Source organism: Phyllobates terribilis, unplaced genomic scaffold (genome assembly GCF_046119375.1).
Source record: "Phyllobates terribilis strain yellow unplaced genomic scaffold, ASM4611937v1 Scaffold_1__5_contigs__length_1240528914, whole genome shotgun sequence".
Lineage (NCBI taxonomy): Eukaryota > Metazoa > Chordata > Amphibia > Anura > Dendrobatidae > Phyllobates > Phyllobates terribilis.
Window position 1 is genome coordinate 560,079,425 of NW_027362761.1, and position 27,035 is coordinate 560,106,459.

General features: G+C 46.7%; 2 protein-coding genes and 5 non-coding genes across 7 annotated transcripts; all 7 read left to right on the forward strand.

Annotated features, from left to right (window-relative positions):
- The first annotated feature begins 5,174 nt into the window (after positions 1–5,174).
- RPL17 (ribosomal protein L17) lies at positions 5,175–15,363 on the forward strand. Its single transcript, XM_073680478.1, has 7 exons — positions 5,175–5,237; positions 7,845–7,897; positions 8,059–8,099; positions 9,872–10,006; positions 11,271–11,369; positions 11,902–12,093; positions 15,278–15,363. Exons 2-7 carry the CDS (start codon positions 7,858–7,860, stop codon positions 15,323–15,325), a joined length of 555 nt encoding a protein of 184 aa, XP_073536579.1. The 5' UTR covers positions 5,175–5,237; positions 7,845–7,857; the 3' UTR covers positions 15,326–15,363.
- LOC141174934 (small nucleolar RNA SNORD58) lies at positions 7,700–7,766 on the forward strand. Its single transcript, XR_012252997.1, has one exon. It is a non-coding gene; the product is annotated as a small nucleolar RNA SNORD58 (small nucleolar RNA).
- On the forward strand, positions 8,135–8,199 carry LOC141174901 (small nucleolar RNA SNORD58). Its single transcript, XR_012252994.1, has one exon. It is a non-coding gene; the product is annotated as a small nucleolar RNA SNORD58 (small nucleolar RNA).
- On the forward strand, positions 10,095–10,162 carry LOC141174890 (small nucleolar RNA SNORD58). Its single transcript, XR_012252993.1, has one exon. It is a non-coding gene; the product is annotated as a small nucleolar RNA SNORD58 (small nucleolar RNA).
- Positions 11,743–11,809, forward strand: LOC141174923 (small nucleolar RNA SNORD58). Its single transcript, XR_012252996.1, has one exon. It is a non-coding gene; the product is annotated as a small nucleolar RNA SNORD58 (small nucleolar RNA).
- On the forward strand, positions 14,990–15,056 carry LOC141174912 (small nucleolar RNA SNORD58). Its single transcript, XR_012252995.1, has one exon. It is a non-coding gene; the product is annotated as a small nucleolar RNA SNORD58 (small nucleolar RNA).
- Positions 15,364–21,752: 6,389 nt separating the features above from the next.
- On the forward strand, positions 21,753–25,233 carry CUNH18orf32 (chromosome unknown C18orf32 homolog). Its single transcript, XM_073680482.1, has 3 exons — positions 21,753–21,886; positions 23,490–23,674; positions 24,914–25,233. Exons 2-3 carry the CDS (start codon positions 23,495–23,497, stop codon positions 24,986–24,988), a joined length of 255 nt encoding a protein of 84 aa, XP_073536583.1. The 5' UTR covers positions 21,753–21,886; positions 23,490–23,494; the 3' UTR covers positions 24,989–25,233.
- The last annotated feature ends 1,802 nt before the right edge of the window (positions 25,234–27,035 follow it).

A 27,035-nucleotide genomic window follows, 5' to 3' on the forward strand; every position in this document is an offset into this window, starting at 1 on the left:
CCCCCCCATACATACACTACCGTTCAAAAGTTTGGGGTCATTTAAAAATTTCATTATTTTGAAAGAAAAACACATTTTTTTTCAATGAAGCTAACATTAAATGAATCAGAAATACACTATATACATTGTTAATGTGGTAAATGACTATTCTAGCTGCAAATGTCTTGTTTTTATTGCAATATCTACATAGGTTTATAGAGGCCCATTTCCAACAACCACCACTCCAGTGTTTTTATGGTACATTGTGTTTGATAACTGTGTAAGAAGGCTAATGGATGTTTAGAAAACCCTAGAAAACCCTTGCACAAGTATGTTAGCCCAGCTGAGAACGGTTTGGCTGATTTGAGAAGCTATAAAATTGACCTTTCTTTGAGCTAGTTGAGAATCTGGAGCATTACATTTGTTTGTTCTATGAAACTCTCAAAATGGCCAGAAAAAGAGAACTTTCATGTGAAACGTGACAGTCTATTCTTAGAAATGAAGGCTATTCCATGCGAGGAGTTGCCAAGAAACTGAAGATTTCCTACAACGGTGTGTACTACTCCCTTCAGAGGAGAGCACAAACAGGCTCTAACCAGAGTAGAAAGAGAAGTGGGAGGCCCCGCTGCACAACTGAGCAACAAGACAAGGACATTAGAGTCTCTAGTCTGAGAAATCGACGCCTCACAGCTCCTCAACTGGCAGCTTCATTGAATAGTACACGCAAAATGCCAGTGTCAACGTCTACAGTGAAGAGGCGACTCCGGGATGCTGGCCTTCAGGGCAAAGTGGCAAAGAAAATGCCATATCTGAGACTGGCTAATAAAAGGAAAAGATTAATATGCGCAAAAGAACACAGACATTGGACAGAGGAAGATTGGAAAAAAGTTTTATGGACAGACGAATCAAAGTTTGAGGTGTTTGGATCACACAGAAGAGCATTTGTGAGACACAGAACAACTGAAAAGATGCTGGAAGAGTGCCTGACGTCATCTGTCAAGCATGGTGGAGGTAATGTGATGGTCTGGGGTTGCTTTGGTGCTGGTAAAGTGGGAGATTTGTACAAGGTAAATGGGATTTTGAATAAGGAAGGCTATCACTCGTTTTTGCAGCGCCATGCCATACCCTGTGGTCAGCGCTTGATTGCAGCCAATTTCATCCTACAACAGGACAATGACCCAAAGCACACCTCCAAATTATGCCTGAACTATTTAGGGAAGAAGCAGGCAGCTGGTATTCTATCTGTAATGGAGTGGCCAGCGCAGTCACCAGATCTCAACCCCATTGAGCTGTTGTGGGAGCAGCTTGACTGTATGGTACGCAGAAAGTGCCCATCAAGCCAATCCAACTTGTGGGAGGGGCTTCAGGAAGCATGGGGGGAAATTTCTCAAGATTACCTCAGCAAATTAACAGCTAGAATGCCAAAGGTCTGCAATGCTGGAATTGCTGCAAAGGAGCATTATATGACGAAAGCAAAGTTTGAAGGAGAAAATTATTCTTTCTAATAAAAATCATTATTTCTAACCTTGTCAATGTCTGGACTATATTTTCTAATCATTTTGCAACTCATTTGATAAATAAAATTATGAGTTTTCATGGAAAACACAAAATTGTCTGGGTGACCCCAAACTTTTGAACGGTAGTGTATATAAAAAAAAAAATCAAATACTCACCTCACTTCTCACCTGGTGCCGCTGCTCTGGACTCCAGCGTCACTGACGTCTTCCAGCTCTGCGTGGGTGACGGCTCAGGAGAGAGCGCGGTGTAAAGACGTCACCGCACCCTCTGACCTGAGACGTCACAGTCAGAGAACGCGGAAGAGACCGGAGCTGCTGCGGAGGCACGGGGAGAGGTCAGTATTGTGCCGGGGTCCTGAGCAAGCTGAGCTGGCACTACACTGCTCACGGGTCCCATAGCGCGGCAGGGTGCTCGACGGTGAGTGGGCCCCCCCCGCCTGCTCAGGGCCCCGGCACTTGCCCGGGTGCACCGGGTGCTGACGCCGGGCCAGCTGTCACCACATGTACCGGACACAATGATGTGTCAAAGAGGCCTTATAGTGTGTTGTGTCTGGGCAGTATACTATGAGTTTCTGGTACATCCCCTTATGGATTGTGTGCAAAAGGAAAGGTCTAAGGCCACGGCCCCACTATCAGTATTTGGTCAGTATTTTTTCTCAGGAGTGGGAGCCAAAACCAGGAGTGGGTGATAAATACAGAATTGGTGACTTGTTTCTATTATACCTTTTCTCTGATTGTTCCTCACCTGGTTTTGGCTCCCACTCCTGAGAAAAAATACTGACAGAATACTGACCAAATACTGATAGTGGGGCCCTGTCCTAAACCAAAGGTGGATTTTGGTTCCAGATTTAAAGCTGGATGCTGCGAGTTCTCAGACTGGAGAAATTCACCGAAGATAGATTTGGTGGTAGCAAAATTTTCCAAAATGCTTTATTCCTGTTGGAAGAAACAAAAAGGACTGTGCTGCAGCGGTCGCCGCCTCCAAGATTGCTCTCTCTCTTCTGTCCCCTTTGCTAGAGCTTTAAGAGTTTGGCTAAATCAGTTCACATCTATTCTCAAGGATGGAGTTTCCAGGGGAGAAATCCTCCTCAATTTACCTTTAATAAAATCTGCCGTGGATTTCCTCAATGATGCTCCAGTTGACACCATTACATTTTCTGCTTAATCCTGGTCTCTGTTTTCAATGCCACCAGAAGGTCCCTCTGGATCAAACAACGGTCTGGTGATGCACCTTCTAATAATCATTTCTGTACCTTACCCTTCCAACCATCATCTCTATAGTACATCCTCAAATCCATCAGTGAAGGAAAGGGTACATTCTTTCCACAGTCCAGAAGGTATTTTCATCCATTTCACACACAAGCAAAGAGATCTCCAAAGTTTAGGAGCCATTATTAAAGCCATTTATTTAGCTAACACGATAAATATATAGGCACGGTATCAAGGATAAAACTGAACAATGATAGTACAGTAAAATATGGCTCAGAATACAGTAATACAATTAAACAGGACATCTACACAGCGATATATATATATATATATATATATATATATATATATATATGCACACTGTTATTTATGTTTACAGTTAAGCTACGCTGAAGGTAACGGCTCACACGAACGCCCTTCCTCTGTATCCGGGTCTCCCTCTCAGCCCTTTCTTGGAACACTCGGCTCGGATCTCTTGGATCTGGTCTCTCATCTCTGGCCTTGGCTTGGCCCACTCGGCTCGAATCTCGTTTCAGATCTCCCGAATCTGGTCTCTTGTCTTGGTACACTCGGCTCAGATCTCCCAGATCTGCTCTCTCATCTCTAGCCTGGGCACACTCGGTTTGGATCTGGTCTCTCGTCTCTGGCCTTGGCTTGGTCCACTCGGCTCGAATCTCGTTTCGGATCTCCCGAATATGGTCTCTTGTCTTGGTACACTCGGCTCAGATCTCCCAGATCTGCTCTCTCATCTCTAGCCTGGGCACACTCGGTTTGGATCTGGTCTCTCGTCTCTGGCCTTGGCTTGGTCCACTCGGCTCGAATCTCATTTCGGATCTCCCGAATCTGGTCTCTTGTCTTGGTACACTCGGCTCAGATCTCCCAGATCTGCTCTCTCGTCTCTAGCCTGGGCACACTCGGTTTGGATCTGGTCTCTCGTCTCTGGCCTTGGCTTGGCCCACTCGGCTCGGATCTCGTTTCGGATCTCATGAATCTGGTCTCTTGTCTCGGCCCACTCGGCTCGGATCTCATTACGGATCTGGTCTCTTGTCTCTGGTTTTGGATTGGCCCACTAAGCTCGAATCTTCCGGATCTGGTCTCTCGTCTCTTCACTCGCATCTGATCGCTCATAATCACGGCTGTAAGCCAGCTTGCTGTTGCGCACATCTGTCCTTCTACAGGTTCAGGCGCCAACTACTACCCTTCACTGCCCTCCTGGCCCTTTCATAATTTGTAACTGCATCACAGCTGTCATCTGACCTTGTGTCTTCTCCAATCTCTTCCTTGAGGGAACATGCACTTCATTCTTGGGTTACTACTTCTGCAATTCTTTTTTTCTTTCACTTTCGCTATAGTCTTTCACCAGCAGATGGCGGTGTTCACTTGCAGCCACTCTGTTAGGCATTAACTGTGTGCGTTTTCTCACTTGTCCATCTCCTTACATCCCCACAATCCACTATATACAGTATGATGTCCCCATAGCTCCCTAGATACTGGATAATGTCTCCACAGCTCCCAGTATATATAGTATAATAGCCCACAGCTCCCTGAGTGTCGGCACTCGCTCTCCCCAGCGATGGTGACGTACAATGCTTCCAGACTTCAGGCAGTCAATGCCTGCAAAGGATTCTCTACAAAGTATTACAAAATGAACATTTTATTTATGGTAAAGTTAATTTGTCCATTTACTTCTGCGTCCCTGAAATGAGGAGGCTTTGTAGAAAAATGGTTGCAATTCCTGAACGTTTCACAGAACATTTTCCTTCAACTCCTTTAATTAAACCTGAAAGTTTCCACTTCAGTTGTTTCATGTTAACTAAAAAAATAGCTGCCTGCAGAGCTGAAATCATAACGATCCGGTCACTGGCCAGATATTTCAGGACCTAACCGTATATATATTTATATAGGTACATACACTGTATATACTGCAATTTTAAGATTTAAGTCACCATAGGACTGAAAAAAAAGTCTAATGTAATAAACATATTAATAAAAATATTAAAATAATAAGAAAAGCCTAAAAATCCTAATCACCCTCTAAATCCTATCTAAAAATAATAACATACACGGTTGGTATCGCCGCGTCCGTAAAAGTCCGATTTATGAAAATATAACATTATTTAACCCATTATTATTATTTCACCATTTCACCCACTAGGCTCTATTTTTCCTGTTTTTCAGTCAATTATACGGTAAAATGAACGGTGTCACCGGAACTACAACTCATCCTGCCAAACAAAATAAGTCTCATACGTTTATGTGGACGAAAACACAAGAAAAATGATGGCTTGTGGAAGATGAGGGAAAGTGCGATAACAAAGAAATGTCCCCGTGTGAATGAGGAGCTGAGCTGCGACATTCAGACTCGTGTGATTACATTCTGCGTGGTACAAAACAACTAGAAATCACGATTGGTTGGCGCAATGGTTGGCAAAATGGCCGCCTCTTTCCACGTTCACTGCTGCTCTCGCGAGACTTGGTGGCGCAATACCGCTCCCAGAATCCTTTGCCAGCCCTCTTCCTGCGCGGCCTGAGGTGAGTGAGACATGGCTACCGGGAGCGGCTCCGGGATCCGGCCTCTATCTCCGCCATCCTGCCCCGGGCTGTGGCTGCGCGGTGCTGGGGAGTGAGAGAAGCGTGTCCCGGTGCGGGGCGCGGCGGTATGAGGCGAGGCCGGCGGCATGAGGCGAGGCCGGCGGCGTGGAGGCTTTCCCGGGCAGAGGCCTGTGGAGAGGCCGGGGCTGCGGCCTGTAGGCCGGGTGTCATGGTGACCATGTAGTGCTGCTCTGTGGCGGGGAGGACTACTGCGCCCAGCATTGTGTTTATATGTATATATGGTGTGTGCGGGGGAGGAAAGGTGTAATGTGAGGCTGGTATGTGGACGTGGTGGCCGCGCTGTGTTCTACCTGCCCGGGTCCTGTATGTGCTGACGCTGCCATGATTGTGGCCTGTGCCCCGGACTGACTGCCGCTGTGTTCCCCCTGCCTGGGTCCTGTACGGTGCTGGTGCTGCCATGATTGTGGCCTGTGCCCCGGACTGACTGCCGCTGTGTTCTCCCTGCCCGGGTCCTGTACGGTGCTGGTGCTGCCATGATTGTGGCCTGTGCCCCGGACTGACCACCACTGTGTTCCCCCTGCCCGGGTCCTGTACGGTGCTGGTGCTGCCATGATTGTGGCCTGTGCCCCGGACTGACTGCCGCTGTGTTCCCCCTGCCCGGGTCCTGTACGGTGCTGGTGCTGCCATGATTGTGGCCTGTGCCCCGGACTGACTGCCGCTGTGTTCCCCCTGCCCGGGTCCTGTACGGTGCTGGTGCTGCCATGATTGTGGCCTGTGCCCCGGACTGACCACCACTGTGTTCCCCCTGCCTGGGTCCTGTACGGTGCTGGTGCTGCCATGATTGTGGCCTGTGCCCCGGACTGACCACCACTGTGTTCCCCCTGCCCGGGTCCTGTACGGTGCTGGTGCTGCCATGATTGTGGCCTGTACCCCGGACTGACCACCACTGTGTTCCCCCTGCCTGGGTCCTGTACGGTGCTGGTGCTGCCATGATTGTGGCCTGTGCCCTGGACTGACCACCACTGTGTTCCCCCTGCCTGGGTCCTGTATGGTGCTGGTGCTGCCATGACTGTGGCCTGTACCCCGGACTGACCACCACTGTGTTCCCCCTGCCTGGGTCCTGTACGGTGCTGGTGCTGCCATGATTGTGGCCTGTTCCCCGGACTGACCACCACTGTGTTCCCCCTGCCTGGGTCCTGTATGGTGCTGGTGCTGCCATGACTGTGGCCTGTGCTCCGGACTGACCACCACTGTGTTCCCCCTGCCTGGGTCCTGTATGGTGCTGGTGCTGCCATGACTGTGGCCTGTGCTCCGGACTCGCCACCACTGTGTTCCCCCTGCCTGGGTCCTGTACGGTGCTGGCGCTTCCATGATTGTGGACTGTGCCCTGGACTGACCGCCACTGGATCTGCTGCTCTGGCACAGCTCTGCCCGGGAATCTATAGGCGACATCCTCTTTACACGTACGGTGGGGGGCACGCACCATATACCTAAGGTGCTACACAACCAGTACCTGAATGTAACTGTTCCATTCACAGCAGGTTATAACAGCAGGCTGACCGCCTAGATGCCCACGTTCATTGGTGCAGCAACTAAGAGGTTGCAAATTGGGGGAAGGAGCATTTGTCTGATGCCCCTTGCAGTACGATTGTGGGGCACCTGTAGCGTTGACCATGGGGGTTCCTACTGAAGGCCCCTGCTTCGGCCATGTTTGTACACCTGCGTGTGGCCGGGCATCAGGGGAGATTGGTAGTTTTACAACACGAGCTGTAAAGTATTAGTGTATTGTAGAAGTGACTGCAGGATCAAGTCCCCCAGAAAATTGATAAAAATACCGTACATATGGTAGATTTTTTTTTTCTGCTGTAAATAACATTTTCTATTGTGTAACTGTCTGGACTGATACAATGTATGGGACACATGGTATTTTATGCCACAGTAATGAACAGTAAATGGCAGAATTGCTGTGTTATGGTCACTTCACCTCCTCCTCTAAAAAAAATAAATAAATAAAAAAAACGAAGTAGGAGATCAGAGAGTAACATGGGCTTTAAAATGGTGATAAAAACTCAATTTCTACAAGCCCCGGTACAGCTCTGTACACTGAAAAATAAGTTATAGCTTGTGGAAAAAGGCTGGAAGGAAAGAGAAGGGGGTCTCTATCACTCAAGCCGGTGCTGTATATGGGCACCTGGATAAACCTCATGTATCAGGAGTTAATAAGGGGGAGTCTGCTATATTTTATCCCCCTATTAAACAGCATTAACCAGATGTATAAGCCCTCATCCATTTTTGGCTCTAGCGGTGGACACCCCTGTGGTGTTGTGAGCGCTGGGTGTAGAGCCCTGTGGCTTTTATGATTGTACCATGACAAATATTGTTTTTTTTCTGGAAATCTGTCAGTTTCTGCTAGGGTGGTGGGTACCGTGGAGGACTCAAAGCCGCCGTGATGACTTCTTAGGACACCTTTGGAAATATAAATGAAAATAACTTTCAGATCTGAGCGGCTGTGATACTTGCTGAGCCGTCTGCTTATAGCGATGCTGCTTTACAAAATCTAAATGTTTTGTTTTATTTTTCCTCCAGGTAAAATCTCAAAATGGTCCGCTACTCACTCGACCCGGAAAACCCCACAAAATGTAAGTGACCCTTTATTCAGCTGCATATAGATCATTGCTCCCTGGGTGTTTTGGAAGTGCCACTACCAACATGCTGGGAGTTGTAGTTTCTCAGCACATTGGTGGTCCTCGTGTTGGAGGTTATTAGAGTAAGCAGTAACTTCTTGCTTGTTTTCCTGCAGCATGCAAAGCCCGGGGCTCCAACCTGCGAGTGCACTTCAAGGTAAGCACACGACGACTTTGATTCATGGTTATCGGCTGCAGTGATGTTTTCTTAGGACACCTTTGGATTAACCATGAAACGAATAAGAATTCTGAGCAGCGAGCAATGTGCGTTCTGGGTTTTAGGACTTGTATGGGAGCTAAACATTTAAGGCCGCTGGAGGGTGGGCCGACAGCCATCTCAGCCGACTCTCCCATACACAGGAGACCTCATTCAGCTGAGCGCTCCTGTGTTCTCCATGATAAAGCCATCGACTGACACGTTGGCCGGTGGCTTATCTCTGGGAGAACAATGCCATTGGCAGTCTGGAATTGGACATGTCCGATAGACAGCTCTCCTGACCGTCAAGTCTGCACACGTATATATTAGACCATTGATATCGGTTCAGCCGACATTAGTCTAACGTGTATGGGGGCCTTTAGGCCCAGCGTTCATTAGGTTTATCTTAATGGGGGATGAGTTGCTGTTGGACCCCCGGTGGTGGCGGCTTATCTTCCATGGAAACAAAAGGTTCAGTTTGTTAAAATCAATCCAGTCAGGAGCAGCCCATATATAAAGATTGTTGGCTGATTCCATAATTGTCTAGTTCTGACGGCTTGTGTTTGGCCAGCAGTAGGGGTGCACCAGTTTTAGTACACCTTCTCCATTGTGTCCTTGCAGTTACACACGGTGTCTGTTCACATTTTATACTTTTCATTATCTTCTAACTTTCGCCGCCATTGACTTGCATTAGACCGCATGGATTACGCATCACTGTATATGTAGATGCGTAATCCACGCGTTCTAATGTGCGGATGGTACCCGGGTGTAGAGGAGAGGAGAGTCTCCTCCACACCCAGGTACCATTAAAAAATCTGTAAAATAAAAAATAAATGTATACTTGCCTTCTGTCGGCCCGCGCACCGCTCCTGCTTGGTTCCCGGCACTTTGCAGTGAGTTGAAGGACCTGCGCTGACGTCAGTCATGTGACTGGTCACGTGACGCTGACGTCGGCAGGTCTTTCAATTCAATGTTGCCGGCAAGGGAGAACGGAGTGAGCGGGACACCGGGGGCCATCGGAGGGTAAGTATACATTATTTTTTATTTTTACCACTCTCTCGGGTCACACTATATAAATCCATGCTGTTTGCATGGATTTATATAGTGTGACCTAGTTGTCACAAGCACTTTCCAAGTGATGCTAATCGCTTGGAAAGCGCTTGTCAATCCGCATGCGGAAATGTCAGTGGGTAACCGCTCCATTTCCGCTTGTCCCTGGCAGGAAAACGCATGTACAATCCGCATACGTTTTTTTCTGCCAGGGAGATGCAGAAACGCTCAGGAAAAAATCCTGAGCATTTCTGCATCGTGGGCACATAGCCATATTCCAACATACGCCACTGTTCCCATACAGTGGCATAAGTTGGAGGCTTCTGTCAAAGCTTTATCTTTTTTGGGGAATACTCCTGACATGTACCTCTGCAAAATGTGAACAGACCTTTCTACGTGTACATGGTTTTTGGCTTTTATAGACTGAAATTGAAGGTACAATCTGGGCTTACAGCATACAGTGGACCCGGTCTACTATCTGGAGTGGTCGGGAGTGCCTGGCTGCCTTTCACATGGACCCTCAATGCTGATATTTCTGGTTATATAGCTGTCACACTCATTGGAGTAAACCCGTTTGGCATTGTTAGTCTTTCTGATGACCATCGTGGGTAGTGTTTCATTTGTATACTTCTGTATTGATGTCGTTTTAGGTCAGATGTGATACATATATTTTCTCTTTACAGAACACTCGTGAGACGGCTCAGGCCATTAAGGGCATGCACATCCGCAAGGCCACCAAATACTTAAAGGATGTAACCGTAAAGAAGCAGTGCGTCCCCTTCCGTCGTTACAATGGAGGCGTTGGCCGATGTGCCCAGGTCGGTATATCCAGGGGTGTACTGCGGCCCTCCCCATCCCATAATACAGGTTTTGCAGTAGGATAACACTGGTGGATTTGTTTAGGAGTTGCAGTGATGACTATCTTAGGACACCTTTGGAATAACCATGAAAATAACCATGAAGTTCTGAGCAACTCCAAAAGTTTACTTCTCTGATGTGAAGTTTCCACAGCTGTGAAATCCAAACAGTGACATGCATCTAGCTGGGGAGATGTGGTGGATGTACTGCAGACTGAGGGGTTGTTCACTTTTTGCTGCAATTTAAAAAAGAAAAAAACTTAAAGTAGTTATCTTCTGCTTGGACAACCCTTTTTCAGTATTTCCCACGTAGAGTAAAACGCCTTATATTCACCTCTGATTCTTCCGCCGGGACTCGTGTGATGTTCTGCCCAGCATAAGTGCTGCTCTGCTACTGCCTCTGGGTGTCCGTTACATCCGATGGGAGTGAGAATGAAGCAGCCACTAACTTGCTGCAGGGCTCGTAAGACATAACGCCACGTGAGATCTGACATTGCTGGAACGGTGTCGGCATCGGAGGTTGAATATAAGATGTATTAAATCTACATAGGGGAATATTGTAAATGAGAAAGGGTTGTCCACTACTTGGACAACCCCTTCTCATTCCCCATGTTTGGCCACGTTAAGATAAAAACACCCATACTCTCCTCCTGTGCTGGAGTCGTTCCAGCAGTGTCGGCACTCACGTGAGCCCTGGGAATGTGACTGCTGACAAAGCTGGACCGGCATTGGCACGGGAGGTGACTATGGGTGGTTTTATTTTAACGGGGCCAAACATGGGGAATGAGAAGTGGTTGTCCTAGTAGTGGACAACCCCTTTAAGCTCTGAAATTGCTTTTGCAGCGTCAGACAATTTCTGCTTTGGATATTCTTCTCGACTCCTGGATGAGATTTCTTAAAACCTAATCCACAAAGCGGATGCAGCAGATTTCCTGCCTGGAATATCTGGACTGAAAGCCGCTCAAATAGACCCACCTTACATGTTAAAGTTTTTGCTTGTTTTCTCCTCTGGTAATGTCCATTCTAGGGGTTTTCCGCTAATATAGCGTCTGTGCTCGCTGCAGTGGGGTTGTGGAGAGTGCACCCTCCTGCGTCTCCTCATCATCTAGTATCAGTGGAGACACTTGAACTTGAAACTTTACGGACAGTCACCTGTTAGCAGGACACCGCCAATACCAATTTACTAATTGCAGACTTATTACCTATTTTCCTATGTCTCTTACAGGCCAAGCAGTGGGGCTGGACACAGGGACGTTGGCCCAAGAAAAGCGCAGAATTTCTCCTGCACATGCTGAAGAACGCAGAGAGCAATGCAGAACTGAAGGTGAGGCGCGCTTATCATCTATCCAAATCTGCAGCGTAAGGTTTCGTTCACACTTGCATCGCGGAGGCGCCATCATGTCTTCCAATTATTACAGGAAGACAATGCGCTAGGATTTTAATTTTGATGGAAAATATTAACAAATCCAGCCGACCCTATTAGACAGTTGGGTTCATCGGGAGCCACGTGTCCGCCATGTGACTGATTAGTTTCTTGCATGGCATCTGCTGCCTTGTGAATGCAAAGAATGAAATCTGCAGGAAATCCTGGACACTATTTGGCCCTGTGTGAACGTGCCCTTACTGTATCAGGTCTTCTTTTTGTTCTTTCTTTGTCCAGATTACCAGAATCAAATTTTGCATAGTGTGAGTACTGGCGGCAATGATGACCATCTTAGGACACCTTTGGAATTAAACATGAAACAAACCTTTGTTCTGAGCCCCCAGTGTCTACATTGGTTTAGTTCTGGTCTTTCCTCACACTGGAGACGCAGGGATATTACTTGTTGTGTAACCGCTTTTCTTCCTGTTCTCAGGGGTTGGATGTCGATTCTCTGGTCATAGAGCACATTCAGGTGAACAAAGCCCCCAAGATGCGCAGGCGAACCTACCGCGCTCACGGCCGCATCAACCCTTACATGAGCTCTCCCTGCCACATCGAGATGATCCTGACCGAAAAGGAGCAGATCGTCCCCAAACCAGAGGAGGAGGTCGCTCAGAAGAAAAAGGTGAGGCTGGGGTTATCTGCTAACACGCTGCCGTGTATTTCATTACCGGGATGGGACAGATCTAGACGTTACAACCTTCAGATTAGACATATATAGTACCCCTTCATAGCAGCGGATTACTTTACATCCAGTTGTGGTTTCAATAACCTGACGGATGCTAGCGTGTAGCTGGTCCTGATGAGATTGATGCACTTATTTTGAAAATCCATGTTATGGAGTTCTCCCTGATCTTCACTCATTGGTTAGTTTAATAACCAGATTTTGCAGCAGTTCAAAGTCAGTACATCCGCCTCATCGGGTCTAAATTAACACATGCTCTTTGTATTGTGAAATCTGGTCACCGATGCGCACACTGAATAGTTGCGGATCATGAAGGCGTCTCTGCAGGTGTGCGGGTTCCTCACGTGAGGGGCGCCAGATAACACCCTTTACTCTGTACTTAAAAAGATTCTGGCAGCCCCCAAACCGCCCCCATGTGTTTACTCAGCTTGTAATACACTTTCAAACAAGTGCCTTTTTATTGTCATAAAATAGTTTTTATAACCTGGCCTGCGATATGCTAATCGGTGCGTGCACAGTCAAGGAGGAGCTGTTTTCTTCAGACTAATCGTCCCACCAATTGAGTTGTCGCGTCCCCTATGGGGGTTTCAGGTTCAGGTTCACCTGAAAGAGCAACGTCTCCTCGCTGACAATTGGCCCTGAAGCAGAGTGCATGTTCCCTGGCTTCAGTGGTGCCCTGCGGGCACCCAGGGAGGCGACGGTAACGCAGGTCTCAGCCATTACCGCCGGCTCTGCAAATCTCGCCTCTCGCTATGTTCTACGTCACCGCTGCCTCCCTGGGTGTGTGTAGTGCACCTCTGAAGCCCATGACTGTGCACACCGCTTACTGCGCTTTGTAGGGGAGGCACTGGTGACGCCGGTCTTGCAGATCATGTTCCTCATGCCCACAGGGATGTGTACACATGATTAGTGGGATGGCTTTAGTCTGGGGTCACCCGCTAATTTAAGCACCTCACAGGCCAGTTATAAAAAATGAATTGGTGACAACAATAAGCCACCGAAAGGGGCTCGTTTGAAAGTATATTAAGTGTTTGATATAGACCAGGGGGAGGTTTGAGGGCCTGGGGAAGCTGATGGGTTCCCTTTACACCTGATTGCTGGAAAGGGGTTGTGGCTAAACTTAGGGGGAGCGTCCCTGCATAGCTGTGAGTAGCAGAGCTTAGAGTGCAGCTCTGGAGGTGGCTTGAATATAAATCTAGCTACATTTTTCAGTCCCACAACAGCTGTAAATGTTCAGTACCATCACACGCCTTTGAATTACCTTTTTTTGTTGCCTATGACCTGGAATGAATCTCCATAAAGTGATGTGCACACAGGGTGTTTTTGCTGAGGTTTCAGAGCGGAAAGTTTCCGCTCTAAAAATTCTTTGAAAAAAATACTAAATTGTGAATGTGTAATCAGCAGATCATCAGTTTAGATCACTGCATTAGGCCGGATTCACAAATGTGAGCACGGCCCGGCCTCAGGTCTCCTAACCCGAACTCCACAGCCTATCGAGCTTTCGGGTTTGGGCCAGGTAGCCCGTCTGTACTTGGCAAAGTGTTCATGTGTAAGCCCAGCCTCACTGGAAGGGATTGCTAAATAGTTTGGATCAATAACTACGTCTTACAGCCAACTCTGCACCGTGATACTGATGGATAAACTCCAAGCCCGTGCGATATTACACCAGCTGCCCATGGTGATTGTGGGTGAGTTCTTTCCACTGTGGATAAAACCTTAGGCCCTATGTCGTCATTGCATTTCTGCCCGTTTTTGGCGTGAATGTATCTCAATTAGTGACTGATTTGCGACGTTCATCAAACGATTTGCGCCTTTTTTTTCCAAGTTTTTTCCTTTTTTTAACAACTTGGAAAATTTGGCAGAGCTCTGATCCAGTCCCCACATGAAGCCATCTTATGTGTGAATTATTTTGGCGGCATTTTATGGAACGTGCTACTTTTCCTGCTAAAAAGTCACAGCCTGTTAAAAACGGGAAAAAAATAGACCATTTTGTGCTCGCTGCCAATTTCATGAGTTGTGTGCGCCATTTGATGAATTTGGCTCCCAAAAAAAGTCAGCAAAAACCACAGGTAACACCCCCCCCCCCCCCCACCACAAATGATGGCACAATCTCTTAAATTCCTTAATGCATATCCCTCGTAGGTCACTAAAGGAGAGTATGAAGCGGCTCAGGAGCTGAGCCTGCCTCATACGCTGCAGGTGATGGCTGTGTGACATGGCCGGCATCTGCCTGTAACCGCAGTGACTGGAGCGCGCTCTGATTGCTGTAGTTTAACCATTTAAATGCCGCTGTACTTATTTTGTTCTGCAAAAAAAAAAAACCTACTGGTGCAACTACAACTTCTGGCATGCTTGGATTGTTAGTTGTTATGAAAGCTGACAAAGCATGTGCTGCAGAACTGTGATCGGCTCTGCGATGCCACAGGGGAGAAGCTACATCTCCTTGCATTCCCAGAGGATTGCTGGGATTTGTTGTCTCCCTACACCTGGTTGATCCCCGCTGTAGGACTGGGATTTCTGTGCACTTGTCCATATCCTCGCTGCCCTGTCGTCGGAAAGCTCTTCTAATTTGTGACCTTTTTGAGATTTTATGCTTGCTGTCAGTGAATGCCAACATCCAAAAGGCTGATCATGTATTTCCTGACACCTGAATAGGACTCCTGTGGCCATAACATGGGCACCACTCCTAGGCCGGCACAATCACCCTCACATATTATGGTTTAGACTCTTTCCTGATGATCCGTAATAGTCATGGGGTGGGAAACAGATCCTGGCTGTGAAATGACAAGTGGAAAACTAGTCCAAAATGACCCCCGGCACATCCTGCGAGTACTGGCGGCAATGATGACCATCTTAGGACACCTTTGGAATCACACATGAAACAAACCTTTGTTCTGAGCCGCCAGTGTTCATACGCTCCGGTTATGGCCCTGCCCGGAGGGGTGGGGGAGGGACGCTGGACAGTCACTATACCCCAACATACAACCTCAGGGTGGTGCATACATGTCTCGTGAAGCCCCCCAGAGGGCAGCATCACCAGGCTGTGAGTGGTGGGCACAATGTTTGACATGACTGATGTGGATTACTAGTTAATAAAGAGTTTATTTACCTTTTTCTATTGCAGATCTCTCAAAAGAAGCTGAAGAAGCAGAAGCTGATGGCGCGGGAGTGAAGATAAAATGTACAGAAATAAAGTGTCGTCCTTCTCAATCCTGCATCTGTGTTTAGTTGCCACTTTCAACACTTTCTGCCAACTTATTGTCAGTTCGGGCATTGCGTGTTTCTAGTTTTCCAATGTGCACATTACATGTCTGTTTTATGCTGATTTCATCCTTTCCGTTCAGAGAAGTGAGATCCGCACAAAGGCGCGACGTGCTGCGGTCAATCTGCCTGCAGAAAATATCCGCAATATCCTGTAGGTGAGATTTATATCGAGCTGGTACTGTATTATGTTGCAGATTTTCTACACCCAATATGCAGTGTCTGTATTTCGTCTACATACGGGTTGTCTCGAGTAAATAGGTAAAATTGCAGAGTGCTTGCATAAAAAACAAGCAACTTTACACAATTAAACCCCCTTGTCTCCCCCTTCTTCAGGAGCACCCTGCCCCCCTGCCCAAGAGCAGTGTGCTCCTGAAGAGGCAACTTAAGAAAACGGGACCTATTAAAATGTTTATTCCACCCTCCTCGTAGTGCCAGGTACGCTTATAGCAGAAACAACAGATGGGCTGTCAGGGTTTCATCAGGGTCCATTGCTTTGAGTGCTACTTTTACAGTAAATCAAAGTAATCCACTGCGCCTTCTATCCTCTGCCGCAGACAGGATCACTGCTTCTGGAAACTTCCCGTAAAGTCACATTTTCTAAGGTTATGGAGGCTCGGAAGCATTTTCCACTTTTTAAATGAAATAGATAAAATTCCTGAAAGTTGCAGAGGTCTCTGATGCCTCCTTGAATATCTCAAGAAAGTAATAAACACCAATAAATCATTTGGGCCAAATATACAATGAGAAACACCGAAATACCTAAGGCAAAAAACAACTACATAGCCTAAGTTGAAAGTTGCAAAAACTTTAATGAGAACATAAATAAAAAAACATGAGTACACAAAACATTTGTTAAAACAAGGCCCACCACAGATGAAAGAGGTGAAGTGCCTGGACCCCAATGATATATAAGATAACAAGTGTATCATTCATATAGCTCCCACAGGTAAGTATAAAATAGCCAGTATATGGTATGATAGGACTTCACACATTAAATTCATAAAGCAGCAAAAGGGATTACATATATAAAAAAAAAATTATATATACAAAAAGGTAAATAAGTATAAATACATAAGTGCACAGAGTAATTCCACCTAAATAAATAACTTTAATAAGTACAATATCCCAATATAGCTGCATATATAGATAAACAATACCCATAAAGACTACCAAACGTATCCAAAAAAAGTAACCACAATTACCAGAGCGCGTAGATCAATGGACCAAGCACCCACCAGGAGCAATGGAGCAGGATCACTCAGCTGACCCCTCTGCTGTAAAGACCTATAGTAACCACACTCACAAGTTCTCGCGTCAGAAGTGTTAATTGGCTGAGACCCTCATTGCTGAAAGGATAGAAGTGTCCGGCCGCCTGCTGTACTGTGTGTCAGGCTTCAGCACTGCTTATCTGTATATGATCTACATCTAATGAGGAGCCGCTGTCAGCCCATTGCTGCTGCTCCTCTCACCAATCAAAGCTAAAGTGAACAATTCTGTGGCGGTGCAGTTATTCATTAAAGCTGAAAGGACACCACTCAGCCGAGTGCCTCTGCACCTTGTTTCAGCGATCAGAGAATGACGTCACGAGGACTCCCATTAACTAAAACTTGTGACATGAGAGAAAAACATTTAAAAAAAATGCAGTTACGTTGTAAATACATTACCGATCCTGAATTACATCCTGTATTATACACCAGAGCTGCACTCACTATTCTGCTGGTGCAGTCACTGTACATACATTACATTACTGATCTGTACTGATCCTGAGTTACATCCTGTATTATACTCCAGAGCTGCACTCACTATTCTGCTGGTGCAGTCACTATGTACATACATTACATTACTGATCCTGAGTTACAGCCTGTATTATACTCCAGAGCTGCACTCACTATTCTGCTGGTGCAGTCACTGTTTACATACATTACATTACTGATCCTGTACTGAACCTGAGTTACATCCTGTATTATACTCCAGAGCTGCACTCACTATTCTGCTGGTGCAGTCACTGTACATACATTACATTGCTGATCTGTACTGATCCTGAGTTACATCCTGTATTATACTCCAGAGCTGCACTCACTATTCTGCTGGTGCAGTCACTGTACATACATTACATTGCTGATCTGTACTGATCCTGAGTTACATCCTGTATTATACTCCAGAGCTGCACTCACTATTCTGCTGGTGCAGTCACTATGTACATACATTACATTACTGATCCTGAGTTACATCCTGTATTATACACCAGAGCTGCACTCACTATTCTGCTGGTGCAGTCACTGTACATACATTACATTGCTGATCTGTACTGATCCTGAGTTACATCCTGTATTATACTCCAGAGCTGCACTCACTATTCTGCTGGTGCAGTCACTATGTACATACATTACATTACTGATCCTGAGTTACAGCCTGTATTATACTCCAGAGCTGCACTCACTATTCTGCTGGTGCAGTCACTGTGTACATACATTACATTACTGATCCTGTACTGAACCTGAGTTACATCCTGTATTATACTCCAGAGCTGCACTCACTATTCTGCTGGTGCAGTCACTGTGTACATACATTACATTACTGATCCTGTACTGAACCTGAGTTACATCCTGTATTATACTCCAGAGCTGCACTCACTATTCTGCTGGTGCAGTCACTGTGTACATACGTTACATTACTGATCCTGTACTGAACCTGAGTTACATCCTGTATTATACTCCAGAGCTGCACTCACTATTCTGCTGGTGCAGTCACTGTGTACATACGTTACATTACTGATCCTGTACTGAACCTGAGTTACATCCTGTATTATACCCCAGAGCTGCACTCACTATTCTGCTGGTGCAGTCACTGTACATACATTACATTGCTGATCTGTACTGATCCTGAGTTACATCCTGTATTATACTCCAGAGCTGCACTCACTATTCTGCTGGTGCAGTCACTATGTACATACATTACATTACTGATCCTGAGTTACATCCTGTATTATACTCCAGAGCTGCACTCACTATTCTGCTGGTGCAGTCACTGTACATACAAGTGCATCTCACTAAATTAGAATATCATGAAAAAGTGAATTTATTTCAGTTCTTCACTCTGTAATAACTCCATATAATATGAGTTTCACTTTTTGTATTGATCTATTTCAAGTGTTTATTTCTGTTAATGTTGATGATTATGGCTTACAGCCAATGAAAACACAAAGGTCATTATCTCAGTAAATTAAAATAATTAACAAAAAACACCTCCAAAGGCTTCCTAAGTGTTTATAAAGGCCCCTTAGTCTGTTTCAGTAGGCTCCACAATCAGGGAAGACTGATGTCCAGAAGGCAGTCACTGACACACTCCACAAGGTCCCAGAGTCTGGAGGAAGAGTGGAGAGGCCACAATCCAAGCTGCTGGAGGTCTAGTGTGAAGTCTCCACAATCAGTGATGGTTTGGGGAGCCATGTCATCTGCTGGTGTAGGTCCACTGTGTTTTATCAAGACCAAAGTCAGCGCAGCCGTCTACCAGGACATTTTAGAGCACTTCATGCTTCCCTCTGCTGACAAGCTTTTTGGAGATGGAGATTTCATTCTCCAGCAGGACTTGGCACCTGTCCACACTGCCAACAGTACCAAGACCTGGTTTACACAACAGTATCACTGTGCTTGATTGGCAGCAAACTCGCCTGACCTTACCCCATAGAGAATCTATTATAGAGAATCTATGGGGTATTGTCAACAGGAAGATGAGAGACCCCAGACCCAACAATGCAGATGAGCTGAAGGCTTCTATCAAAGCCACCTGGGCTTCCATAACGCTTCAGCAGTGCCACAGGCTGATCGCCTCCATGCCACACCGCATTGATGCAGTAATTGATGCAGAAGGAGCCCGACCAAGTATTGAGAGCATTTACTGAACATACATTTCAGTAGGATAACATTTCGGATTTTAAAAACATTTTTCAAGCTGTTGATATAAAGTATTCTAATTTACTGAGATAATGACTTGTGTTTTCATTGGCTGTAAGCCATAATCATCAACATTAACAGAAATAAACACTTGAAATAGATCACTCTGTCTGTAATGACTATATAATATATGAGCTTCACTTTTTGTATTAAAGAACTGAAATAAATTAACTTTTTAATGATATTCTAATTTAGTGAGAAGCACTTGTACATTACATTACTGATCCTGTACTGATCCTGAGTTACATCCTGTATTATACTCCAGAGCTGCACTCACTATTCTGCTGGTGGAGTCACTGTGTACATTACATTACTGATCCTGTACTGATCCTGACTTACATCCTGTATTATACTCCAGAGCTGCACTCACTATTCTGCTGGTGCAGTCACTGTGTACATACATTACATTACTGATCCTGTACTGCTCCTGAGTTACATCCTGTATTATACTCCAGAGCTGCACTCACTATTCTGCTGGTGGAGTCACTGTGTACATACATTACATTACTGATCCTGAGTTACATCCTGTATTATATTCCAGAGCTGCACTCACTATTCTGCTGGTGCAGTCACTGTGTACATACATTACATTACTGATCCTGAGTTACATCCTGTATTATACTCCAGAGCTGCACTCACTATTCTGCTGGTGCAGTCACTGTGTACATACATTACATTACTGATCCTGTAGTGATCCTGAGTTACATCCTGTAGTATACTCCAGAGCTGCACTCACTATTCTGCTGGTGCAGTCACTGTGTACATACATTACATTACTTATCCTGTACTGATCCTGAGTTACCTCCTGTATTATACTCCAGAGCTGCACTCACTATTCTGCTGGTGCAGTCACTGTGTACATACATTACATTACTGATCCTGTACTGATCCTGAGTTACATCCTGTAGTATACTCCAGAGCTGCACTCACTATTCTGCTGGTACAGTCACTGTGTACATACATTACATTACTTATCTTGTACTGATCCTGTGTTACCTCCTGTATTATACTCCAGAGCTGCACTCACTATTCTGCTGGTGCAGTCACTGTGTACATACATTACATTACTGATCCTGTACTGATCCTGAGTTACATCCTGTAGTATACTCCAGAGCTGCACTCACTATTCTGCTGGTGCAGTCACTGTGTACATACATTACATTACTTATCCTGTACTGATCCTGAGTTACCTCCTGTATTATACTCCAGAGCTGCACTCACTATTCTGCTGGTACAGTCACTGTGTACATACATTACATTACTTATCCTGTACTGATCCTGAGTTACCTCCTGTATTATACTCCAGAGCTGCACTCACTATTCTGCTGGTGCAGTCACTGTGTACATACATTACATTACTGATCCTGTACTGATCCTGAGTTACATCCTGTAGTATACTCCAGAGCTGCACTCACTATTCTGCTGGTGCAGTCACTGTGTACATACATTACATTACTTATCCTGTACTGATCCTGAGTTACATCCTGTATTATACTCCAGAGCTGCACTCACTATTCTGCTGGTGCAGTCACTGTGTACATACATTACATTACTGATCCTGTACTGATCCTGAGTTACATCCTGTAGTATACTCCAGAGCTGCACTCACTATTCTCCTGGTGCAGTCACTGTGTACATACATTACTGATCCTGTACTGATCCTGAGTTACATCCTGTATTATACTCCAGAGCTGCACTCGCTATTCTGCTGGTGCAGTCACTGTGTACACACATTACATTACTGATCCTGTACTGATCCTGAGTTACATCCTGTATTATACTCCAGAGCTGCACTCACTATTCTGCTGGTGGAGTCACTGTGTACATACATTACATTACTGATCCTGAGTTACATTCTGTATTATACTCCAGAGCTGTACTCACTATTCTCCTGGTGCAGTCACTGTGTACATACATTACTGATCCTGTACTGATCCTGAGTTACATCCTGTATTATACTCCAGAGCTGCACTCGCTATTCTGCTGGTGCAGTCACTGTATACATACATTACATTACTTATCCTGTACTGATCCTGAGTTACATCCTGTATTATACTCCAGAGCTGCACTCGCTATTCTCCTAGGAAAAAGTGGAAACCTGCTGTGTCACCCATGTGTGTCCCCTTTCCATCCCTATAATGAGCCACCTCTACACTTCTGACAGCAGCCACGCTGGGTCTAGGAGTTGTACATATGAACATACTGAAAGCTTTGGAGAGTTCGGTCTGTGTAAGTAACAAAACCCTAGACGCCATCACTAGACGGCTCAGTGCTGACAGCCTCGGGCTGTGCTGAGAGTTGTATGATGCAATCAATGGAGATCGCAGACTGCTGCTTGTCTGACTCCATCAGAATGTCAATTCACTGCAGTACCCACAAGTCGCCGCTAGGGGAGCCAGCTCACACCGCGCGCACAGAACACTCTGGGTTCTCTGACGTCACTGGTTACGGAAGTGTCAGTAACTTCCGGTGTACGGAGCTTATCAGTCGGTGACGGTGGTCGCTATTTTGAGTCTGTGAGTAGAGATTGCTGACGGGGGCGAGGCGGGCAGCTAGGGGGCAACCCAGGACATTACTGTGTGGTGGGGGCGCAGGGAGGTAAGGCTGTAGGGTGCAGTATGGTTTATACCAGTATATGTGGGGTGCAGAGCGTTATAATGGCCACATGGGGGCAGGTCATTAATATTGGCCCCATAGGAAGGCAGAGCATCATAGCTCACAGGTATATGGAGATGCCAGTACCAAAGGGTGCGTGCCAGGCTTTAGTGTAGGACTCCCGGATGACATCCGCTGACGCCAACCATGTGCAGACTGGTACAGCCTGGTGCCAGCCACGCTCCCAACAGTACCACCCGGTGCCAGCCACGCTCCCAAAAGTACTACCCGGTGCCAGCCACGCTCCCAACAGTACTACCCGGTGCCAGCCACGCTCCCAACAGTACCACCCGGTGCCAGCCACGCTCCCAACAGTACCACCCGGTGCCAGCCACGCTCCCAACAGTACCACCCGGTGCCAGCCACGCTCCCAACAGTACCACCCTGTGCCAGCCGCACACTGCTCAATACCACTCGACTCCAGCCACGCTCCCTTCAGTACCACCCTGTGCCAGCCACGCTCCCTTCAGTACCACCCTGTGCCAGCCACGCTCCCTTCAGTACCAGCATGTGCCAGCCACGCTCCCTTCATTACCACCCTGTGCCAGCCACGCTCCCCTTGATACCACCCTGTGCCAGCCACGCTCCCCTTGATACCACCCTGTGCCAGCCACGCTCCCCTCGATACCACCCTGCCAGCCACGCTACCTTCAGTGCCACCCGGTGCCAGCCACGTGTCCGTTGGTACTGCCTGACACCAGCCATGCACCTTTATAATGTTCTGCTTCGTCCACACGCCCTTTTTTTTAACACCCTGACTCCCTATACCCCTTGCTATCATGTGTATATACACTACCTGTACCTGTATGTACTCAGCTCTTACACCCCCACATCTCCATATATATGATGCCCTGTACCCCATATGGTGTAATGGCTGGAGCGGTACAGATCCATATTTAGGTTGCACTATGATGCTATGGATGGGCATATTGCAGCACTGGGCACTATGATGCTATGGGTGGGCATATGGCAGCACTGGGCACTATGATGCTACGGGTGGGCATATGGCAGCAGTGGGCACTATGATGCTATGGGTGGGCATATGGCAGCACTGGGCACTATGATGCTACGGGTGGGCATATGGCAGCAGTGGGCACTATGATGCTACGGGTGGGCATATGGCAGCACTGGGCACTATGATGCTATGGATGGGCATATGGCAGCACTGGGCACTATGATGCTATGGATGGGCATATGGCAGCACTTGGCACTATGATGCTATGGGTGGGCATATGGCAGCACTGGGCACTATGATGCTATAGATGGGCATATGGCAGCACTGGGCGGGCATATGGCAGCACTGGGCACTATGATGCTATGGGTGGGCATATGGCAGCACTGGGCACTATGATGCTATGGATGGGCATATGGCAGCACTGGGCGGTCAGGACACAGCGCTGTCCAGTGGCCATTACGTCTGTCTCTTGTACCTGAGTCAGTGTCCTGTTCTTCCCTCCGGGTCAGTGACCATGGTGTGCATCCCCTGCATCGTCATTCCCGTCCTCCTCTGGGTCTACAAGAAGTTCCTGGAGCCGATCATCTACCCCGTCATCTCCCCTTTTATCAACCGCCTGTGGCCAAGGAAAGCGGTGCAGAGTGACCCCGGCTCAGCGAGCAAGAGCACAACAGAAAGCAACGGCCGCGCACAGGTACAGATGCTCCGTGCAGCTGGAAAGTGTGAGCCTGTTCATGTCCTGCAGTTTGTAGCCTGTAGCTGGATACATTGTAACGGTTTCCACTAGGATCAGACACAGACATGTTCAGAGCTGATTGCATCCTAATAGTCCTACTCACAGCTGAGGGTTTGTTACAGGCACCCACCCTGTACTAGCAGTTTGCCATTACTTATATGGGAACACTGCTTTAACTTGAGGGTTAGGGCAAATATTCAAAGGGATGGTCAGACTAGCAGAAGAGTTAAAGGGATTTTCCAGGCTTTAGGCATTGATGATAAGTCATCAGTATCAGATTAGTATGGGTCTGACTAGCTGTTAGCAGGTCCGTAGCCCCCTGAGGTAGAGAGCATCCTGTAATTTAGCCTGATCTGAGCTGCAGTACCCAAGAACGGCCATTACGGAGTACGGCGCTGTTATGTGATGCTTGTTTACATCCGGTTGCTGCAAACAACTGATTGGTGGAGGTAATGAGTGTAATCAGTACCCTCTCTGATTTGACAGGCCTTCAATAGCAAAGTCTTATAAAACCCTTTTGAGAGCCCTGTTCACATTAGAAGACGGTATAAACTGTCTTTGCCAGCATTGGTCAACTATCTTGTGTGAAATGGGGTCTTACTCTCTCTCTTGACAGCAGATGTCAGGATGTTGGAGGTTTCACACACTGCCGTCTGAAGAAACTTTTCATAAATCAGTAGTACAAGCAAACATGAGAAAACTCTGTCATATATCTCATCGGAGAAATCTGCTTCTGTCTCCACTTACGAGCCACTTCTCCTCCTCCTCCCTGCTGCGTTCTGTCATTCACTCTGAAAAAACTGCTTTTAAGTTCATAGAGAGAGGAGGAGCAGAGTGAGAGGGACACAAACCCATGCTGCCACTTGCACTAGTAAGTGTTTTATCTCACCCCAGAACTGGCTTCACAGCTGCACTGCTCAGTACTGCTGTGTAATATTCTGGTGCTGCTTCTGATCATCTGCTACACAGAGACAGGAGAGCAGGAATCCTTCATGTCTGTGTGTGCTGTGTATGGGAGACATAATAGCTCCTATTCTCCACCCACCAGCTCAGAGGAAACTGGAAATGAGTGAGAGCAGACGGGGAAAACTGGTGAATAAAGTATTTTCTGGGTGTCTGGGGAATTGGCTATGGGGGATGAGGAGTCGTGTACTTTGTGTCTCTTGTCCTCACACCGCTTCTTGTTTCTCTCTACAGCTGGAGTGTAATGGGACGGCAGATGGGAGCGCCACTCAGGAACAGAATGGGACCGCCAATAAAAAGACGGACTGAACTCCACCCAAAATAAAGGACCCCCGGACTAAACTCTCTGCCCTTCACCTCTACCTTTCTAGGGACTATGCAGCTAATAAGGGATGATTTTATTTATCAATGATGTAAAGACGTGACCGATCCGATTCCTCCTGTATATAATCTATAGCATTCCAGATCAGATATTACAAATATACTTTATAGTCGAGTAACACAATAATAAATTATTCTTCACAGTGCTGTCTGATCTGTGCTGGCGGAATACACACGTTTTGTGATGCTTTATCAATGTGAATAGCGCTGTTCCAGACATATAGTTAAAGGGGTTGTCCACTACTTGGATACTGATGATGTATGCAGATTAGTAAGAGTTAATACACCGGGGACCCCCACATGTCTGCTGTGATCTGCCCCCTGATGTATGGGCGAGAACAGCACAGCTCCATAAATTGCGTAGTTGCCGATCTCAGGTACTGCAGCTCAGAGCCTATTGAGGTGAATGTGATCTGAGCTGCAGGCTGTAGACAACCCCTTTAAGACGGACACAGCATTGGGAGTTGATGACATCACAGATGCCCGGTGTGGCAGGCAATGACATCACAGTGGGTGCCGGCCCTATATTTTGAGCATCAGGACACGTAGCAGCAAAACTGTGCAGCAGCCGCATCTCGGAGCCAGGGCGGTTCATGCAGGGGATATCGTGTGCCTCATTTTAAAGTTTTTTTTTTTAAATTATATCTATTAAATGCATGTATTTGGGGCTAAAATTCCTTTTTGCACTTGGGCTTTATTAAACATTTCCCATTGTTTGGCTTTTACAGGCTCCTTCTTTTCTTGTACATTAAACTTTGATGTGGTCATAAATCAGCTGAGAAGAGCTCCAAAAAACCATCCTAACGAGCTCACTGATGGATTCTTAGTTTCCTCATTCTGCAGCCAGCAATAGACAGTACAATACGGAGTCTGTAGGAGGCGAACGTTGCAGTTTTTTTTTTTTAATGAAACCCAATTGCAAAAATACATAAATTACTCCCAAAGGTGGACAACCCCTTTAAGCTTTGTAAAAGGGGATGATAAGATGGGGACAGAGTTCACTGCATTCCTGAAGAGCTCATCCGAGTGCAGAGGGCTGCCATTGTAGGTGTTTGCGCAGTGGACCGGTCTCGGTGTGGGCAGTCGGACCGGCCTGTGATTACACCATGTGCTGTGAGGCAGTTTGTGGGACTGGACCAGACAGATAGCCTTCATCAATGACTCCTGGGCCCCCATGACACTGATCGCCTGTCTTTGGAAAACTTTTGTTAGGTGAATGGGGGACATTATTACAAAAAGGGGCGAGGATTGGGGACATTATTGCAGAGATTGGCCAGGACGGGCGACATTATTACAGGAAAGGGCCAGGACGGGGGAGCATTATTACAGAAAGGGGTGAGGATTGAGGACATTATTTCAGAAAGGGGCCAGGATGGTGACATTTTTACTGCAAGGGGCCAAGACGGGATGCATTATTTTATAAAAAGGCCCAGAATGGGGGTCATTATTACAGAAAGGGGCCAGGATGGAGGACATTATTACAGGAAGGTACCAACATGGAGGTGGGGGATCAGGTCCAAATTTTGCACTGGGGCCCATGAGAATCTAGGTATGCCACTGAGTGTAACGCAAAAATCTTGTGTGGATGTATGGTGCGGGCTCAGGAGCTGAGTGCACTATACAAGGCATGTGGCAGCTGTGTTTTACAGCCAGCACCTGCCTCTAACAGCAGCCATCAGAGCTAGTTCCAAATACTGCTGTGTAACCATTTAAATGCCATGCCAGGCTACATTTCTCCCATCTTGCCATCTAGGTCCTCCTATGCGCCCGTGGCTTCTGGGCTTTGTAGATCAGTAGTCTTAGTATACAATACAGTAGTATTGGAGCGATCAATCACAGGTTTAAACCCACTGTAGGTGATTACAAAAAAATGTGCTGATTAATAAAAAATAAAAAAATGTTTGAAAAACTATTTAGCTACTTCTGGACCGCCCATAGATGATAATCGTCCAGGTGGTCCACGTACAACTCGGCA